The 21882-nt window shown below is 39.6% G+C and overlaps 1 protein-coding gene across 19 annotated transcripts in view; it reads left to right on the forward strand.

Annotated features, from left to right (window-relative positions):
* The window catches only part of mef2aa (myocyte enhancer factor 2aa), a 141478-nt gene that overhangs the window by 100318 nt on the left and 19278 nt on the right, over positions 1 to 21882 (forward strand). For 10 of the 19 annotated variants that reach the window (XM_066701961.1, XM_066701963.1, XM_066701962.1 and 7 more), the window contains 3 exons: positions 13865 to 13999; positions 16180 to 16408; positions 20450 to 20509. In XM_066701961.1, coding sequence (XP_066558058.1) covers positions 13865 to 13999; positions 16180 to 16408; positions 20450 to 20509 — 424 coding nt within the window. Of the gene's footprint in view, positions 1 to 13665; positions 13798 to 13864; positions 14000 to 16179; positions 16409 to 20449; positions 20510 to 21882 lie in introns of all 19 variants that reach the window. The other 9 variants (XM_066701964.1, XM_066701967.1, XM_066701970.1 and 6 more) reach the window with 3 other exon arrangements.

Here is a 21882-nt window from a genome sequence, read left to right on the forward strand (position 1 = left end):
TGCCAGCAGATTGTAAAGACAGCATACCCTTACAGTGCATTATAATTGTACTTAGCCAGCTCCAGAGCCCCCCCTTCACGTGGGAACAGGTCCCCAGGCAGTGTATGCAGAGCTAATGGAAGCTCTCCTCTAGTGCTATTGATTGTGCTTGAAACTGAAAATGAGAAAGCAGCCTCGATGCTGGAAATCATGATTGAATGTAATTCAATAAGGCCATGAATTAAGCCTTTCCACAAGCGATACAATCCCTCGGCCTGGGCCTTGTGGGCCCCTGCACATATCCCAGAGATTCACTTCTATTGCTCTTTAAAATTATTTAGAAGTGACATAATTGTAGAGATGGTGAGGGATGATTAATGCACACAGTTTAACATAACAGTCAAATGCTGATGATGTGTATTTATTTAATTTAATTTGATTTAATTTAGTTTGTTTTACATAGCTTTTTGATAAATGAGGGGAATTTCGTGATTGTGTATTTCATTTTAATGATATCGTTTTCACATGTTATTTGGAAAGAAGCACTTTCTGTCCTGCGCTGCACTCTAGGTCCCATTCACTGTGGCTCTGGTGGGACGAGGTACAGCCCGATTTCATACGTTTAAAGGAGCAACCACAGACGTACCCAGGGTTCATGACATTCAGTCTGCATGCACTGTTTCTGATTCAATTAATCTGTGCCTTACACAATCTGACTCATGATAACCTGGCATCTGCACTTTTTAATACTAGTTCAAAACATTCATTGAAGGGTAATTTGTCATTCGTGACACACGTTTTGAAATTGTACATGGAATGTGTACAATTTGCCGTGTGCATGTTTTATTTTCCTGTTCATGTCACCTTAGCTATTTCCAGATAACAGCAAATCCAAGCTTGTATACCTTCCAGCAAATATTGGTCTATGAAAACAGATTTGATCTCATGACAGTCTTAGATTGAGCACGCCCCAGTCTCCTTAAAGTTTGCGAGAGGATTAATGCATTTGAGGTCAGTCTATTCTGTTGACTTGCTTGAATGTACCCTGTGGAATGAGATGGAGCAGTCTGTACCACATGGAGATGCTATTAAAGTGCACTGTAATGCTAAAACCTCAGTAGTCACAAAATTATGGTGTGTCACAATGGACTCATAACCTGCCAATATTGCATGCATCCCACACCAGATTTCATGCAATTACTTTTTATTATTCACATTTTTTAATGTGCTATGATTATATAATATTTATATATGAATTTGAAATATTTCCACTCAAACCAAATGCTTTTAATCTCAAACACATCTCTGTTACTATTTTCTTCAAATCAAGCAGAAGAAAACAAAAAACAAATATATGGTGATATAAAATGAGCAGGCTCTTTTTCTGATCTGTAGAGGCAGTCACTAAGAGGAAAGGGTTAATACTTTCCATCGCTTGCAGCTCCTCAATTTGGCATGACTGTATTAGCATGTTTCTTAGCACAAGTCTATGTGTGAATTGTTCCGTGCAAAAGAACTGTACAGAACCGTCTCCCTCGAGCAGGAAGTGCTGGGTATGAGGTTTCTCATAAGAATATTACACTGTGTTTGATTGTGTTATGAGTTGGAAGAATAAAGAAGCAGGGTCTTTTTTAAGAGTCCAATTATACCATTTTCAGAATGCTTTCCATTTCATAAAACACATGCAAACACCTTTGGAATCTTATTAAATACACCTTTAGTGGTTTAAAAATGAAGTTGTTGTTTTTTATAACCTTTTTACCATTTTTGGTGTTCAATTTTAAAACCGGGAAATGTGACAGAAAACACGTATGCATTGGTGCCACAGAAACAGTCTTTGCAGATCACTGAGACATTACACAGCTAGGTTTTTCAAAGCAGTGCTCAGAAGACATGTAGAAGTCACTGTACATTACTGCAGATGACAGGTTCAAGGACGTTAGCTGCTCTGTCAGGATGTGATCCTCCTAGTCCCTGCCCCCATTGCTAAAGTCCTATCTTCCTCAACTAAAAGCATTACTTCATAATGTTCTATAAACCTTTATCATCCAGAGAAGAGCCTGTAATGCTCTCTAGGCTCAGGTTCAAGCACCGGACACAAAGCAAGGTGCTTGGAATAGGCATTTATAGGTTTGTGTGTGTATGAGGCAGAACTTTGGCAAAAAAGGTAAAAAAGGCACTTTTAACATGGTTTTACTTAGTTTTACCATAGTTTTACAGATGTATCCTAAGGTGTTAACATGCCTTAACCATAGTATATCAAGAATAGAATGCCTTAGAACTATTTATTGTGATGGTCATGGTGTTCCCATGGTCCAGGGCAGTTAAGCACAGTATAGGAATGTTGGACCCAGAGGTTAACAATAAAACTACAATTAAACCATATGAAATGTGCAAAAATCCAATGGGAACTTTACTAGGGTTATTCTGTATAAGAGTATATATGGATTTGGACATACTTTAATCCTATTTTAGTTATTCCAGACATCTGCTATAGAAGTGTAGTTTATACATGAATAATCTATAAGCTATATTAACATATAATAACATATTTTTTTTAAAAGGGCTACATTACATGAACTAATGAAGCTCCAAGACACTGTTACACAGTAAACCCTACAATTTGTTGTCTAACAATAATGCCCATGTGGCTTGTGACGCTAGATACCTTTCATGCGGTTCATCATGGTCAGCTGTTTGCTGACCCAATTTGGTTTGAGCCACTGTCACCCATTGTCGTGTGTGATGCCCCTCTCACACACTGCAGTGGTCAGTGGGAGAAGCAGAGCATTGACCTTGGGGGTGGGGGCACTTCTTATACTTCACTGGCTTGAAGTAAATCTAAACCCCCTCCCCCTTAACCACCTTTCTCTCGAGCGAGGCAGCCTGTGTGCAGTGCCGGCTGCGTTTTCATTCAAGTGTAGTTTGTTCAGTGAAAAAAAAAAAGCTCCCACCTCGTTTTATTAGTTCCTTCAGCCACTTCATCCTTATCTTCCTCTTACTGCTCTCCCTCTCAGTGTCACGAGAAAAAAGCCCCTGAGAGCAGGTACAGCAGTGTCAGGCTCCTGGCACGGTGCCACCCTGCCCTGCCAGACACTCGCTGCTGGCAGACAGGAGCGAGGTAGGGGGGCTGCTGATAAGCAACTGTGCCATAGATCTCCCTGCCACAGGCCCCGCCACAGATTGATGAGGGCCAGCCTAGCACAGGGGGTATAGTGTGTTGCCGGATAAATGTCCTGCCCTCTCCGCTTTCACCCAGCCTTATCGGAACTCTTAATTGTCCTTATGAATATTTTAGAGGGGAGCAAGAATGGGGAGAGCTGGGAGTCGGGTGGAGGGGCAGTGGGTAGATTCTGTTTCAAGGACCGAGACAGCTAAATGTATGCCTTGCAGTCTGGAGGGGAAAAAAAGCATTGCAATGTCACAGACATTAAAAAGGCAGTGATTTTTTTTTTTCAGGTTTTGCTAGCAATTAGGTTGTCATGTTATTGTTTGTTTCTGTAGAATCTTGCTTGCTGGCTTGGAATGGGAGAGTCTTACACACTGAGGTTTAGAACTGCAGCCGTTTCTAAGTTGTGTGATGGAGACTTGTGATAAGTAGTGGGAAAAGGAAAACCAGGTTAGTATTGAGAATCGTGGATAACCTAGAATCCTAGAATACGGATTTGTTACATTGCGTAAAAGTAAAAGTCTTATATCCCAAGCGTTCTACAAGAGATTTGTATTCCCTTTGATGCTAATGTAGAAATAACATGACATTGAGATGTCTTTCATTCTTAATTGTTTCCTCTAGCCTCCTATTCCCAGTTCGTACATGTACCTGAAAAGTAACTGATCAACTGATTGCAACTGCTTTCTATGAATGGAAGCTGATGGCCATGTCATATTTGTCATTCAAAGAAACTTGGGAACAAGAAAGAACAGATTGTAGAAAGGACACTGCTTTTTACATCACAGTGGGCTCCCACTAGTTAATCTGAACAACCGAATTCATCAAAGTGACAAATCTAGGCAAGTAACCGCTGGAGATGAGCTGCAGAATCTTGGGCTGAGCTTATATAGTGGTACTCCCTCACGTATCTGGCATTTTCAGACAGATGCATTCAGTAGACCAATTAGGATCAGCTGTTCATCCCATCTCGTATAGGCTAATTTGTTTTGAAAGCTGTCAATCTCTGCCCAGCTTTGCAAAAATGTGAAGGATGCAGGATCAAAGATTGAGCTTGACTTTAATTTCTTCCTCTATGCAAATTGCATACTCACACTGCAATCAACCCTACCTCTTTACTAATTGCAGCACATATAGCCAATACAACCTATCTGAGGAGGACGCATGGAAATTTCCCTGTTTACCTGCATGGTAAAAAGATGACAGGATCTGTGTCTGATGTGATGTTTATTTAGTCAAATCAGAGGAGGACACAGCTGAAATTTACAGTACCCGTAGGTATACATGCTGAGTGTCATTCAGCAATGAATGATCAAGTTGTGTGTATACAAAGTAGAAGAAAAGGACTTTGGTGGGGGACAGCTCCAGGCCTGTGATCTTGAAGCTTTTATAATGAAAAGGTTCAAACAAGCAATCTAGCCCTGAAAATAATTTCTGGGTGATTTGCACAGAACTGGCTATTTTTAAAAGAAAACGGGCAATTCCCGTCTCGATTTAAGTCTATTGAATTCCATTCTCAGTTCTCTGAGTGAGCGCCCTGCTGTGTGAAGTCTCATGAAAGGTTATTGGGGTTGCCATTCTTTAGAAATACAAACACCATTTTACAGGAATCGTTACACTAATTTCAAATAAACGCATTTTATGCGTTGCCACAAACCAAGCCTGAAGATCCTCTGGGTACTAAGTAGCAGGATCAGGGCTGCAAAGGCCCCGGCTGTGCAATCAGAGACACTGCCAGTGCTGCTGACCATAATGCCCTATCTTTCTCATTCCTTCTGTGGTAAATCTCAGTCTGGATACTCACACCTTTTTATTATTTAACTTTATTATTCTGTAGGTTTGCAAAATATATGTGTAAATTCAGAAAACATCTAATTAACTAACTATAACTGTAAAAAAGGATTTTATATTGCTATGGAGGTTTCTCAGTCTCGTGTTTCATATTAATCTTTTCATGGTAACATTTGTAATGCAGGCTGAATCAACTACTTATAGTTACAGCAGTCAGCTTTATATTAACCTTCATATTAAATATAAACTCACCAGTTAAATGAGAACTCCAGTTAACCTATTGCTCCAATGTAGTCTTATAAATACCCCATTATCTTCCACTGCCAACCCCATAAATGTGTGAGATATATGGACACCCACGATGCATCTGATAAATGGATCAACTATTTTGAATGCGTGTGCCGTTGAGACTCAGCAGACTTTTAACAGCAGACTTTTTATATGGCAGAATACACTTCAGGACCTTGTTTTTGTTTGCTTTTTTCATTCCATCTATAATTGAAAACTTTAGGAAAGGACATGCAAGCTTCCTCATGCACAAGCCTTCTACCCTGGATTCTCCAAGGAGTTTTTTTGCTTTTTAGTTATATATACACACATGGATTGCTTCCCACCTTGCTTCTTCCCACCTCATTTCAACTTAACTTCCCCACCTTTCCCCCCCTGTAGCTCAGTGAATTGACTGTTGTACTCGCCGCTATATTAAGCAAGGTAGCGTGCTAATCCTCATGACATCACCATTGTATCCGATCCGTTCCATCTAATGTGCTTATCAAAGGGATCCATTGAGTGTAAATTAACTTGAAAATTCAGCATGGGGAGAGTGGCGATAGCAAAGCTTTTATCTGCAATTTTTTTTTCTGTTCTTATATAACATCGAAGACATTGGTCTTTTAGTGTGAGTGTGTGTCTGTATTCCCTCACTCAAACTTAATATATTTCATTAGGAATGGGGGGGTGGTTTTTTGTTTGCTGTTCACATGGTTGTCTCACAACAGAGTGCTATTTCCATGAGTCAGTTTAAATGTAGCCGAGATGCTTTTGAAGTCCTGCTTCATGTTGAATTTATGTAATATTTATATTATCCATGTTTTTTTAAATCTTTGGATATTTTTAATCCCAGAAACAAAATTCATCGTCCAGCATAGGCTATTTGTTTTTCCAATTTAGTCATAAAAAAAAAAAAAAAAAACATTGGTCAGCAATCAGAATGTCACTATTTTTATGTTTTTAACAAGCCTGCCTGCCTCCTTCATTTCTGCCCATTGTTAAATTCAGTTCAGTGGAGACACGACACCATGGGTTGGAAGCAAACCGTTTTAGCCTGATAGTCTGGACGGAAGTTGTGTAATTGTTGTCTTTATGATAAAGCTGTCTAGATAACTATAAACAACAAATCCATGACTGTATTTTACCCAGTCTCTTCAGAAATAACATGGAGACTAGACTTAACTACATACCCAAGCAAGTTGTTTTTCAGAAAGGCCTAGCTAAAACGGTAGAATGCCTGTAGGCCTATATTTCTCTGTGTTAGCAGGACTATTAGAAACGGCCTTTCATGCTGAGCATATGCTCCAGACAGCTAAATTGGCTGGATTTCTGTTTTTTAACATGCCAAGCTGTAGTAAAAACTCACTAGCCTATTGCATCTGAAAAGAGACTCCCTGGCCTATTGCATGCATTTGAGCTTCTGAAGCAAGTTTGTAAGTTTGTTAGTGAGATGTGCCATCAAGCACACTACGAGGCCAGGCTCTTACAATGGCAACTGACTATGTGCCCTGTAAGTAAAGAGACCTGCAGAGTCAACCAAATAAAATAAGTGGATAGATTAAGAAATAAACCTACCACAAAACCTCCTCTCATAAAGGGAAAACATGCATGGACTGTAATGGGTTTCAATGGAATAAATTGCGTGCAACCTACTCGTTGTGCGTGCTGCTGACCAAGTGGTTACTGTAGGTGGCTTATGCACGAATTTCCTGAGTTACCTGAGTAATTTCTAAATTGTAGAAAAAGTGGTGGCTGTAATTTAATGCATAATTACGGGTTATGGGAGCGGCGGCGACCTTCTATTACTGGAAAACACAAAACGAGAAAGGACTGCAGTAAGTAAAAAAATAAATAAAAAAGAATTAAGCAAAGTTGATTGTCGATAATTACATTTAATATTTCGTCTCCACTGTGCTCCCCCGAGGTGCTTCAAGAAGATAGCAATGTATTTATTTCTGTTGTTGCCTCAGAGTAATGAAGTGCAAAGATAGTAAAGCAGATGCCAACTGTCTTCTGTATATTTCCACTACCCTTCTGCAGATGGTGGAAATACACTGGTGGAACGGGGTAGATTTAATGGATTAATGGTTTGCATCCCTCCCAACAAAAAGCTTATTTTTCTCACACGTTCAAGATACTATGGAAATAACCTCTCTTCCTGTCTCCAGTCACACTTGAGCACATTCCTGTCTGTGTAAGCCTTATGGTCACCGGTTAAGCTTTTGAAACCACCTTACAGTTCTGTAACCGTGCCCGTTTTAGCTGAAGGCAACAATTGGCGCGTTACTGGAGTCTACAGACTAAGGGTGTTATTGTTAACATGGGAGTGGGATGCAGTCTGAGTGTTGGCAAGTCACTGGGGTGCCCTTTAATATAGTAGACTGTCTGTGGAAAAGAATAGGAGATTCTTTCTCGCCGTTTTGCAAACGGTGTTAAATCCCATCTGACTTGACCTCAGGGTTTTTTTTTCTTGTATTTTTTTTTCCCTTAGCATTGAGAACAAGCTCTTATCAATACCAGTCCTGACGCCTGTGAGAAAATGGAGGATGCTCTTGCTCCCACAATTCTCCCTGGGCCTTGTTAACAGACTACAGAATTTCACTTGTTACTCCCCCCCTCCCCTCTACACACACACACACACACACCACTGGTCATACACAAAAACAAACCAACACATTTAATCAAATTCTTTTCTCATTAGTTTTCCTTTCTCTCATTCGTTCCTTTCTTTCCATCCTTTTATGATGCAGTGCCCCTAAAGTGTGAGTGTGATTAGGTGACAGCGCCAGGATATCAACTGCCTTTGTGGGCTGTTATCTGGTCACAGACTTGATGTTGCTCTAAGCTTTCTGTGATGACAGCAGCCAGGCTTCAAACTCCTGCTTTCCAGAATACACAGGGTATCTGGAGATAGGAGGCGGCAAATGCACTAGCCACTTATAGAAATTAACCCTTTACTACCGTAAGGAAGTCTGAAGACACAACATTGGCATTCCACCAAACAGTGAAGTGGACCCCCATTATGAACATCTAGAATAATCACTGCTTTGTGGTTTTGGAGATGCAATGTTGTATTCCGCTAAGTCTGATAACTAAATAGCTACACTACACTCTTAGGACAACTAATGGGAATCATAGCTGTTTTTCACTTCAAAACATTGCAGAAATACACAAGGGACTGGTAGATGTAGGTGATTGTTAGAGAGAAAAGGCACAATGTCATTTTACCTGACACAGCCTGTGGCATAAAAAACAAACTTTTCCTGCCTGTCAACTGAATCTATCTATTGATTTGAAAGACTTTGACTGTGATACTGCCATTCTGAGCAAAAAAAAAAAAGGTTATACTTTAAAATGCCGTCCCCCTTTTAGGCATTATGTGTTCATGTTGAGGTTAAAGGTAAAGGTAATTTTTGATTAAAAAGTAATTTATTTGTCTGGCATAATAATAATTGCCCTTTCTACAATATGTGAATGTATGTATAATATATTTTATGATATTAGTTTACACCCTGATCTGATATTTTCCTGTACATATTTGTCTTAAAAAAGTAAAATCAATAATGCCTTTAATTTTATATATTTAACTTGTATTTGTTTATAAATAAAGGAGATCCTGGTTTACAGATTTGCATATTAATACAGTGAAATAGAGAACATATTTAAATATGCAATTGAAAACATATTTAAATGTTGTGGCTCCATAGACTTGGAGCTTGGAAAAAACAGAAAACAGAGAACAGTGCTTTTTGAGTTTCTGGACACTGAAGACCTGTTCCGGACAGCCTATGATATCATGGGTCATTATTACTTAATGAAAAGATCACGGGTGTGGGCAATAGTAATAAATAAATACAGAAATAAATCAAATATAGTTTAATTTTATTATTTCCTTTAATTCCCGTTCAGGAACTAACTTTTAGAACTCAGGCTGTTCATTTATTTTTAAATATACAGTTTTATATAAAAACTGTTTACAAGAGGGTCCCAGGGCCAGTAAGCCAAAGTCTCATTCAACAATTACAATTTCAAATTCTAGTCTTGTTTGAACCAAGTTCATGGCTTGTGAAAATCCTTACACAATGTGTTCCTTAAAATAGTGGTAGTAAACAACCCTGAAGTTTTTACCTTTAAGACGAAACCTGGCCAGGGTCATGGCAAATGACCTTCAGGCTTTCAAACTGCAGGCCCTTGTATGGCCATGGCAGAGAGATGGCCGGCCTGATTGGCCGTGCCGGGTAGCGAGGGGGCTGACAGGTGTTGGAGAGAGGGACACCTGTTCTGCCATGTGCTGATTTACTGATCCATTTACTGGGAGCCGCGGGCAGCGTCTGTGGGATACACAAAACATGCCAAGTCATTTAAGAAGGAATTACAACTGGGCTGTTCAAGACTTGCCATCCTTACACACTTAAACGCTAACTAAATTGTGTATTTACTAATATATTTATTTAAAAAAACATGTATAGTGGTCTGCTTTATGCAGTTGTTGTACTATTTTTAAAGCAGTCTTCAGGACAAGAAATGTTGTGTTTTTATGTGTTGAACACCTCTTCAGTGTACTTTTGGAAACCACATTGCCGTTATTGATAGTGTACATCTTAATGCACAGCTTGTAGAGTTATGTAGCGTTTGATATTGTACTGCTTGTGTAAAGCGATACAAACGAGTGACACTAGCACGAAACTTGGTTCCTGTCAATGAGGCAAATTGAAAACTTTTCTATTTGAGTAACCATGGTCCTCAATCTGCACTATATTGATAAGGTTCACATATTTTGGGTGTATGTATATTATACATGGTTTTATTTGCTTATCCTTGCAGAATCGTACACATTATTTTAAGTTTGATCATTTTTTTTAACCATTTAAGTACAGTCACAGAATAAAACAGACACCCCTCCCTCACAAAAGCACAAATAGCCACTGAACATTTTTAAGATTTAAAGTCAAATGAAACTTTGAACTTTTCAACATTGAGATCATTTTTATGGAGCTGTACTGCAGTGGCAAAAAGTGAAGTGAAAAATCTTTAAAACAATCACAGAAGGCACTTTTGTGTGTTTCCTCTATAAAGTAACCCTGATTTATTTGATTTATTTGATGTAGAGACTCTAATACAGTAAGTGCATGTACCGTGTCACTGTTGAAAAAGGCATATATATGAACTGATAGCTGGAACAAACTCATTAAACTTACAACATGTATTTGGAGAATTTTGTAAGCCTGAGACATGTTTACATTTATATGTGTACAGTAGGCCGTAAAATATACTTCAAAACTACACTGTTTGCATGTCTACAAAAACAGAGAGGGCCTATTTGAAGCACATCGCCTGTCTTCTTTGCTGTTGAATTCAAGCACACTGCCTTTTCTAGCGTTTTCATTTGGTCATGGGGCCAGCACAAAGACATCAGCTGACTCTTTCCCTTCGTGCACTGAATGGGTCCAAGGGGACGAGTGGGAGACGGGGGGCTAAAAGCCTGATTTTTAAAGCACACGCATTTTGCAAGATGCTTCTTGATGCATGTTATGTAACGCATGCACAACGTCAATAGAAACATGTTATTACCCTGTGTGAAAAACATCCGATAAATGAAATATAAATGATGTGTCCTTAACACTCACAGATGGACATTTTGATTAACAAGCATCTTGACTTGCTGAATACCTAATGTCGATATCAATCCCCAATGTAGTCTGTTTGGAAAAGGGTACCAGGCAAACGGATAAAGAGCACTTCAAACGGGGGTTAACATTGCACTTGGTTACATTAATTTGACCTTGAGATGTGACTGTAAACAGGAACATAGTCATAAAAAAATAATCTACACCCAGTTGAAATGTGTAATTATTCTCTCTCTCTCTCTCTCTCTCTCTCTCTCTCTCTCTCTCTCTCTCTCACACACACACACACACACACACAAAATGGTAGGGAGAAAATGCACAGATAACAAATTGTGGATGGCAAACTTGAGAAGAGAATTTGGGAGGTGTACTAGAAGGTCTCTCTCCAGAGCTGTGGCTGTGGGGGGGAAAGGCCAGGGCTTCTGGGCAATTCTGACACTGGGGACGCCCTGACTCGGCCTGATGACAGGGCCTCCAGGGCAGGGCAGCAAGGACCATGCACATCTGAACTGTGCCGCCCACAGCCCTGCCTCTAACAGGCCTCCTTGCCCAAGCCTGGCCACTAAGCAATTTAAGATAATAAGCAGTTTGAGTCTTTAATTTGTAGTTCCGATCGAATCTGCAGCTCTCTGGCAGTGAGAGCACATAGCTACATGGTAAACAAGGTGGTTTAAGGGACCCAAAGCAAAGTCTGCACTCAGTAAACAGGAAATGACCCAGGAAGGCGTTTTCAGGCAGAGAGAGAGACAGACACTGAGAGAAAGAAATGAGAATAAATAGACAATGAGTCCAAAAGAGAAGAAGAAAAAACGTCTTGCGTTTCTGTTATTTATAAAAAGATTATGAATATCATTTCCTGAAAAGTGCCATCAGGCTGAGTTGTCTGATTAATGCAGGTTCCTGGGAGGAAGACGTGCGGCACTTGAAACGCAGTCACTGTACTTCATCGGTTCTCCGGAGTAATCTGACAAGAGTCCTTTTAAAGATGACAAAATCCCATTCCTACCTGTCTAGTGCCACTCATCTCCTTATAAAATAAAAGCCATTGGAAAAATGATTAAACACAATCTGTGCTTGAGTGTTAGCCTCAAGCCAGCCTATTGACACCTTTTGTATCTGATACAGATGGAAAATACAGTGATAAGATAACAAGGAAGCGAACATCCATCTTATGGACTGGTAATGTTTAATCTAGATTCTCTTTCGCCTAAACCCATCTGTAGATCAGTACAAACCCACGTCATGCAATTGGTGTGGATGGCTTTAATCCCAATGAATACAATTCTGCTTCTTGGTATTCAGGTGCACAAATGTATTTGAGCTCGTTACCAAAAAACAGAGTTACCTCGTAACATGTGAATAGATAAGATCATTAGTATAGCGTATAGCTTTTGCATTTGACGTGAAATCCAACTGTTAAATCTTACTGATCTGCAGTGGAAACCTGAGAGGCAAATGCTCCGGGGAAGTGCAGGAGGTGGGTAACCCGAATGGTTAGATAGAGATCAGTACAAGGGGTGGAGTCTGTCAGAGCTGCTGAGAAAGCAGTTGGCGCAGGATTGTCCTGCCCTGGGCCCCCTGGTCCTCTTACTGGCATGAAGCACACATCCCCGGTCAGCAAAGGAACAAGCTCATTTGTACAGCAGCTCGCAATACCTCAGGCCCAGATCCACTCACCTATACCACAGAAGTCAGTGGTTCATTAAGCAGAGTTTCATAATGTGAGTGCCTCTTTCATGTCTCAGCACATCACTTGGTGGGAACAGACACTGGAGTATGTAGCAGACAGACATGATTTATCCCCCCACAATTCCAACATGTGTGGCATTCAATGAACTGGAAATATGCAAATCCAAATTTGCCTATACAATGTTTAGAATTGATATGCCTTTTATCGAATGAGTTTCATTTTCGTATATAGTCACCTCTTGTTATTGAGAGCATCACTAACAATAGTCCAGACATTTAATATAGTTGTGAGAAGGGGAGGGGTGTAAAAATTGTGGTTTCCTTACTGTAAATGCCTACACATTTCAATCTACTCACACAAAAAAAAGGCTCATATTATGTTAATGCTCTATCGCAGTGTACCAGGCTTCTGCTCCTTGGCTGAAGTAATCAGCACATTTCACGCCTATACAAACTGCTGTGGCCAGATATAATAGGCCTGTTTCATCTATTGATCTTAAGAAGCCTGGGACACATTAATAAGACCTGTGAGTGGCAGCCATGCTGAATTAACCTTGGATGCATTTCAACTGCAGCTCTGCTGGATCCTCTTATGCCTCAGTGTCTTCCAGCTGTGTGGCATCTGATAACTGAAAGATAATGAGATAGGCGCTCCACACGTCCATGTAGCGCGAAGACAAGTTTAGCTTTCTCCTATTCTGAATATCTCTGGAGGGGTGGAAAGGTCAAAAGCAACATTTAAATTTCAAACCTTCTTCAGGAATAGCCTTAAAAAAGTAGCACTGTGGAGAATATAGATGAATAGAGGGGTTACAAAACAAAATTGACACTAACGTTAGATTGTTAGCGTTCACTAGACCAATCTTAAAATAATTCTTGTTGTGGTTGCACAACTCTAAAATCTATTTAAAAATGTCGCAGTTCACGCAAAAGTCTTTTGCCAATTACTGTCTAACACACTTTTTCATGTCCAGCTCTGTAATAGCCCCTGTAAAAAGTCATCACAGTTCCTGTATTTTGCTGGACAGGTCCAGGGCACAAGAGGAATGTCATGATTTTCTTTTTCAGGGTCCAAGCCAAGAGGATGTATATAAAAAATGTTTTACGTGTGTATGTGAGAATTTTCCAATTTTATTTCAGAAATTAAGAAACAAAGGCCTTAGTGACTGTGCCAGTCCTGACCCAGATGACTGTTTTGGGCACAGCCCCGTCATGGACGACCGATACGGCAAACTAAACGAAGAGAGTGATTTAATGTACAAGCGCTGTGGTGTAAGTACTTTTTTCCCTTCTCTGCCGTTTTGTGTTGATGCCTTCTTTATGTTGATGTTCACTGCAGGCGCTAAACAAGAAAGAACACAGAGGCTGTGATAGCCCGGACCCCGATGCTTCATATGTCCTCACCCCTCACACAGAAGAAAAATATAAAAAAATTAATGAGGAGTTTGATAATATGATGAGAAATCATAAAATCGTAAGTAAATGCAATGTTTTTGCTTGGCTTTGTGGCAAAAGGATTTTTTTTTTTGGTTCTAGTTTTTCCTCTATTTTTCATTGCCCCCCACCCTTTTATCCACAATTAAAAAATAAAAATGGACTGTCCAATATTTTCATAACCTTTTTTTTTTTTTTTTTTTTTTGCAACTTACATTTTGTCACATCCTGATAAGATCACATTTGTGGGGATAGGGTGAATCAATCTTTTTTTTCTCCTTCTTTTCTCACTGAAGACTCCAAAGTGAAAGTTCACAGAATTTTTGTAACCATTATATACACTTCAAATGAGCCAATGGTTAAGAATTGGCATTCCTCTAAAAGAAAAAGTAAACAAAATCAACTTAATGACCTCATATTTAGAAGGGAGGGACACAGTCTTATCTTAGTGGTGTTATGTTACAGTTGTAGTATGATGACAGACATGTAATAGGCTGACTATTACAAGAAAATGTTGCAGATTTTCAGACTCATCTCTGGCGCAAATGATACCTGACAGCACTAAAGAAAGACAGAATGCTGGTTGTGCACAACCCAGTGCTCCCTTCTGCAGATCTCAGACACAATTGTTCCCAAAATCCCGTGTGATAAACTCTGGTCAATTGTGGGGAAGGAGGTTTGTCATTGAGCTGATCTGCAGAGCCCTCACCCCTCTTCTCATTGAAATTGTTTTTCTGTCTTGTTATTCACACTTCCTTTGAGGTGAAAACCTTGAGTGCTTCCTCTCGCCAAACCCCAACCCTTGTTCTACGGTAGTCCATAGTCGTCTGAATCTCAGGGCTTTTCACAGCAGTCCCTAAACTGGCACCACAATCCCTGTGTTGCCAAAGCGAATGGCGACCTTTTTTTGTACACTTTTGAATCAAGCTGCAATTGTTGTGAAAAATTCATAACTTTAACCGACTATCTGTACAGAACATCAGATTAAGACAACAGTGATCTTATCGCGGTGTGTGATATTAATAGTTTGCACTAAATACAGTGCTGAAATGGTATTGATGATTTGATTCTTTTTTTTATTATTTCTTTTGGAACTGTAAACATACCACCTCTAATGCCATTAACTACTAATAATGTCACTAACCACCTCACTGTATGTGCTGTGAATAGACATGTTTCACTGGCACCAGCCACAGATGCACTCACTCAAGCTTGGGGGTAGATAGCACTGCACTGGTAAGAGTGGGACAGCAAATCCTGCAAATCACATTCATGCAGATATAAAGACCCTTTTTAAAATGCCCTATAGAACTGTACTGAAATATTGAAAAGCATGATTTTGGAACAAAATGCTGCCTGTTCTTGAACAAAAGTTATGTGGTGATCTATAGCATGCATACTCAGTTACGAGGTGTTGCCCCAGTCCAAAAGTGCTATGAGATATTTTATAAAGGGTTGTCTTTGTCAAAAACTGTCATGTCAAATAAAAATGAGTTCTGAATGTTTATACTCTAAAACTCCTGCTCGCAACTTCCAATTATTCCAATCATTTCCCCAAAGGTTTTGTTCACAGCTGGGGCTGGTTTTTGGACAGTCTAGGGCAGGGGTGCACAACTTATTTTTTTAACAAGGGCCAGTCTCATGAAAATTATTAAGATGGCGGACCTACCCGGGCAGGGGGATACTAACGTTTTCATATTTGGAAAACAATAATATACTGCTTCATTCGTGGGCCGGATGGAACTTAGTGGCAGGCCAGATCTGTTGTGCACCCCTGGTCTAGGGAGACTAAGATGTCCTTTTGGGGAAGACAAAATAAATCAAAGAGCATTCCTGTTCATCTTGTTATTTGCTAGCCAAGATATACAATTAAAATATACCTTATAACCAAAGTCTTGTTTTATTGATTGGAATTTAATAGCAAATCTCTTCATTTTATTATGAGCCCAGCTAACTCTATCGGTGTCTGTAAGAGCACTCAACTGATTGTTTTGTACTGCACCAATATGCAGCTGCTGTGAGTTATTTTATTGTGTTCTTTTTATAACTCGCCAACACACAGCATGTTGTGTGTACTTCTGCTGAGGGAATGCTCTGACAGTGTGACAATGCGACTGTTGTGATACACCCTGTGGTTGTTTTCTGTGCGCTCCGAGTGTGAGAGTGTGAGTTTCAGGCCATTGATCCTCTGCATGGTTTCTCTTGTTTGCTCCCCTGTAGCCAAACGCTTTGCCGCAGCAGAACTTTTCGATGCACGTGGCGGTGCCAGTAACGAACCCCAGCGCCCTGTCCTACAGCAACCCAGGGAGCTCCCTCGGTTCCCCAGCCCTGGGTGCAGCCACTGTGTCTCTTAGTGACAGCGGGATGCTCTCCCCCCCACCTGGGTCCCTGCACAGGAACGTCATCTCTCCTGGAGCCACCCAGAGACCACCCAGCACCGGCAGTGCAGGTCAGTTCCAAAACCATCTCATCTGTCCAAAGCAGTTACACCTGCACCCCCACATGCATATCTGTGCAGTCAGCAGAGTGTATAGACTTAATCTCTTTTTATCATAATTTCTGAAGCCTTTTCAGCAATCTTTATTATTTTTCCATTAAGATGTTGATTTTCTCCACATAATTGCACCTCCCATAATGACACATCTCATTAGTGTCTTCTCATTTAAGGCAGTGGCTTTGTCCTAGGTACACATCAAAATAGTCTGAAGTTTGTTTATCCATCAATTCAGTTTATGTTTAGCATTAGTCAAGCTGGTATATGAGCTTGCGCAAAAGATGATAATTGAGAGCTTTGAAAGTGGACGCCATCTACCATGTACGCCATACTTCCTGTGATATCTTTTGCAACTTTTAGGCTAATCTCTAAAAGTAATGACTCTTTAGCTTTCCCCTCTGTTCTTTAAACACACTTGACATGTCATATGTGTTGAGATGCAGTATCAAGGATCGATACAGGTTTCTGTCTGTGTGCAGTCAAACTAGTCTTGTCCTCAAAATGTTTGCGAAGATCTGGTGTCAGCAAGTACACAGGTATCAGAGAGCTGAAAATTATAACCTGTAAATCGTTCAATTTGACAGGAAGTCTAAACGGTATGTCACTGACTCTCAACACACCATTACAATTGTATCTTTTCATCTGCACTTTGTTTGTGGCAGGATAAAAACAGAGATTTGAAAATGACTTCGACTGGTCAATGAAATAGTAATATTTGGAGAGCGGGTGCTACGAGTAGGTGCAGAGAGCAGTGATATTGCGATATGTGTATTCAGTGTACATAGTGTTACCGTATCTTATCGGAGCAACACATTTTCACATTGGCTGTGCAACTGAAGACACAAAAACACCACAGATTGGTGTTCACGATACAGACCGCAAATTAAGGTCCTTTTGTTTTGTAATGCCTTTATTTGTTTTTTTGCTTTCTGTAATGTCATAAGCCAGCTTTTGATTTGTTTTATTTTTTTAATTTTTATTGAACCATACAGACCACAGAGCTGGCAAACGTTATATATCTACACAACTAAAAAGATTGTATTTTATTTTCCTGTAGCAGTGTACTTTTCTTCAAAGTGGTGAAAAATCCAAGCAATAAAGCCAACAAAAACAAAATTTCCCTTTGGGCAGATTGTGTTGCTTTCCACATAGGACAGAAAGCATGACCCTTTAATTACTCAACAAAACCACCGAAGGGTTCACAAGTGGCTCAGGCTGAAGGCAGTCAGCAGGCCTGATGACAGGGTTTGGGTGTAGCAGCTTTATCCTTCAGATTATAGATCTGATAAAATGAAGGAAAAAAATCACTGTATTTAGACCAACTATCTCATCAGTACACAGAAACAAACAGAAAAACAACACAAAGTTGGAGCGTAATGCAATTTTGTACACAGCAAACCAGTTTTCATGTTGTCTATGTAAAAATGCCCTTTTTAACGACCACCTAGTTTTGCTAGGTGGATTTCTGAGTTATATAACATCTATTGAGTAACATTTTTTTAACAATATTCATTTCATTTAATTTCTACAATTTTCTTATTAGCCTTTCAGGTGTATTAGTTAGGCATTTAGTATATTAACTAAATGTATGTGTTTTGGCCATTTTGTACTATTTTGAGACTAGTGGGTAGCTAGCTTTCAAGAGAGACATGATTCTTTCAGGTTGGTAAATTGTATTCAAAAGTGTAACCTAACACAGTCAAACTGTCGGGAAAGGACGTTGAGGAAAAGCCACCTGCTTCACACAGATCAGTTATTGAGAGTTTAATTAATCGGTGTAATTAGCCAGCAAAATTAAAGCAAAGGTTGTTGTTTCTCTCCCTGAGTGACAGAGACTGAGTGACTGTCAGCAGCAAAGTCATTCATATATTTGTTAAATAGGTCAGCCACTAATTTGGATTATGTGTTGTACTATAGTGGATAGTTCTCTCTGTTGTCTGCATTCATTCTGCAATCTTACCATTGCAAAGACTTCTGTTTTCGTTGCCTTTGCTCTGGACCAGGGAAGGTAAGGGAAGTTGACAGTGTTTTCTCAGATGAACTAGCAGCAAGGTTGTCTTCAATTGTTCCCCTGCAACATAGTCTTGTGGTATCCCAACCTCGCCCACCTTTAACCACAGCAAGACCCACGATACAAACCCTGCTTACTAATTCACACTTTGTATTTTTTCATTCACTAAGATTTTATTAGTCACATTATTAGCAGACAAAATATATCCTCTATTGTACAGCACTTAAACGAGTTATACAAACCTTATTTTCTGTAACCATGCATAAATAATACTTGTTACTGCTACTACTGAAATTTACAATTGATTGTTCAGTTAAATGTAGCTTGATATGTACATTTTGTACCAAGGTTACTCTTACAGTATTGCAGGCCTCATTCACTGAACATGTTTTTTCACCCTTTGACCACATTCTCCTTCCTTTTATTTTTTTGGTCAAAGAAAGCACAATTTGTTTCAGCAGTTGTATTCAACAACAAGTACCAACATCAGTTTCAGTTCATGTTAGTCAAATAAATGCGGGGGAGATTAAATTACAACAGCCTCATGAAAAATGAAATCTTGATTTCTCCTGATTCAAAAAGGATTTCATCAGATGAGTCATTTTCTCCATTTCAGCTTCACCTATTTGGAGCATTTGAAATCCTGGCAAATGTTTATTTAAAGGGTTGGAATTTTCCTTGTGCTGGAATACACAGCGGCTCGAGTGCAGCTCTCGTTTCAGCTGAGCTCCGAGAACATTAATTGAAAATGCAATTGAACAAATAATTTATTTGCTTAATTAGATCATTTCGGGGACTTTAACTATTGAGAAGCTGTTGATTTCGGTTCACTTACAGAGTAGCTTCAGATCTGCATGTGTTTAAATGTAGAGCATTTTTACAAAGGTTTACTGAAGCTCATTAATGGCTTAATTAAGTGCTCATTTAAGTAATTGAGAGTTCAGCTGAAATGAAAACATGCAGAATGAAGAGTAATCCAGGACTCCGCTTTAGTGTACTGTATATGAGGGTGGATAAAAGCAAGAGCAAGTCAAAATAGCCTGGTTGGGGCACTAAAACAATTAAATCATATGCAGGTTCCATTTAAAATGATTTGTTATTACCTGATAGAAAATCTTAATAAAATTGATAAAAGGTTTAAATAATAGGCTGTGAAAATAATTGTCCCACACATTCACAGCTTCTCCATTGTCCATTATCATTGATATAATTTCTAAAATAATATGAAAGAAAATCACAACATATCAATGTTAATAATTATAGTGGGGTCATGGTGCATCGTTGATCGTTTTAATGTCTTGGTCTGAGCGGTCTGCCTTGGTCTGGACTTCATTTCGGCATGAATCACAAGCATTCCTTAGTGTTAAGACAGCAGTTGAGACATTGCCTGTGTTGTAACAACTATTATTGTCCTATATCCCTTCACACAAAAGACAACTCACTTGTTTGGGTCTAGTTCCTTATTTTGTAATACATTGTAATTGTAATAATCATAACAGCACTGCAGATTTCACTTTTGTCAATTAGGATTTTTATGTACTAGGTGTAATATACGAAACCTCATTAACACACAGAATTGTCCAATTACGATTATTATGCAAGTTGGCAATTATTATTATTTATTTCTAAGAAAGATGCCCTCACAACTTTCATTTGTCAGTTGGTAATGAAATTGATTTGTGATAAACAGTAAAATTAGTTTCATTTTTATTTTTGTTGAATGGGGCCCTAATAATAACTCATATTTGTTGAACTTCCGCTACATTCAGATATGAATATTGATGTGGTCCTAAGAGCGTCAATTGGAGTCACAGAATTAACAGGATGTTAATCAAAGCCCCCAAATGAGTCCTCTCTATAGGCCCTAAATTGTGCATAATGCCTGGTAAAGAGTGCAGTATATCTTGGATCGCGACTTTCTTTCACATATGGGCTGGAATAAAAGATGCAGATGGTTAATCTTGTCATTTTGTGCATCTCATTAGGTGGCATGCTGGGTACTACAGACCTCACAGTGCCAAACGGCGCAGGCTCGAGCCCAGTGGGTAAGTCTTCGAGGAAGAATTAATTAGCTTTCTAGCACTGTGCAATAACATTTGAACACATTAGCTGGATTCATGTGGCTGTGACAGATAGCAATTAATTTTTATCTACACTTAAACTCGTCTGTTGTTGATGCAGTGACACTGTACAACTGCATGTGAGAAGAGGTGGAAAATAAAACAGGAAACTCAGACATTGCCAGGGTGCTGTAGGTGGGCTTTTCAGCTGAAACATTTTATTATACTCTGGTTAATGCACAGGATGGGGAACATTTATTCCCCAGGCGTACATTCGCGATACGTGGGTTTTAGATCGTGAACCTTCTGTGTTATAGTTGTTTGTGTTTCAGTTCTACGTTTTACAGGATGGCCAACTACACACACACAAACTACAAGCACTATACAGAATATATATCTAATTATAAATAATAATATTAATGCTATAATAACAGCGAAAAATTTTATGAACAAAACAGAGCTTTTCTTGCAATTTCTGGGAGGAATGTGACTATGTGTCGGCCGCGGGGACGTGGGTAATTGAAGGGAAAGAAAGAGTGTGATTTCAGAGGCCAGTGCAGCGGAATCGGTGAAGGGAAATGTTGCAATGGAGGAAAATGGTGTCAGCTGTTAATTCCTCTCTGGTGCTGCTGTACACACACTGCCAAAACACCAAGGAGACACCCAAGGTTATGTGTCCAACTGTTCCTTCTTGACAGGAATAAATGGCACGGCCCCTTTGTTCTGTGGCAGAGGCTGTGTCTGTACCGCTCTGGAGATAAGAGCCCAACTGGTCAGTCGAAGGCTACGCCTGCAATCTGACGTGAGACAAGGCTGCAGATTGCGCTGTGGAATAGCACAGAGGCTGGAGATATTGTCTTTAACTGCAGACAGGGACAAAGAGCGAGGGGATGAAATGAAAGCCACGTCAGTGTCAGAGCTTCTTTGTTAATCTAACACCAGTGCGCTGTACCCTTTAAGTTCAGCCTTTTCAGTAACGGCTGTGGAAAATCATGCTGTGATACTGAAACAACGGTACTGCTTGTCAACAGGTTTGTTTCATTTAAAACCGACTCAGTCAGCAGAAAAGTAACTTGCATTTAATATACACAACCCTTAGCTAGGGGTCTTCCTGACAGTTGCTGTGAAGGATAATGCGAGTGTAATTTGATGATATTATTTATGAGTAACTTACATAATATTATTTATGAGTTATAATATTACGTTGCGAAGGTTGATGTGGCAGTGTTCCAGTGGTGTAGGACAGTTTTAAGCAGTTCTACATTTTTTTTTACGCACTAAGGCTGCGTTTCTTTGAAGATTGACCCCCCCCCCCCACGCCCACCTCCACCCCCCACCTCCTCTCCTCCTCCAGGCAT

This window comes from Amia ocellicauda, chromosome 4, assembly GCF_036373705.1.
Source record: "Amia ocellicauda isolate fAmiCal2 chromosome 4, fAmiCal2.hap1, whole genome shotgun sequence".
Classification (NCBI taxonomy): domain Eukaryota; kingdom Metazoa; phylum Chordata; class Actinopteri; order Amiiformes; family Amiidae; genus Amia; species Amia ocellicauda.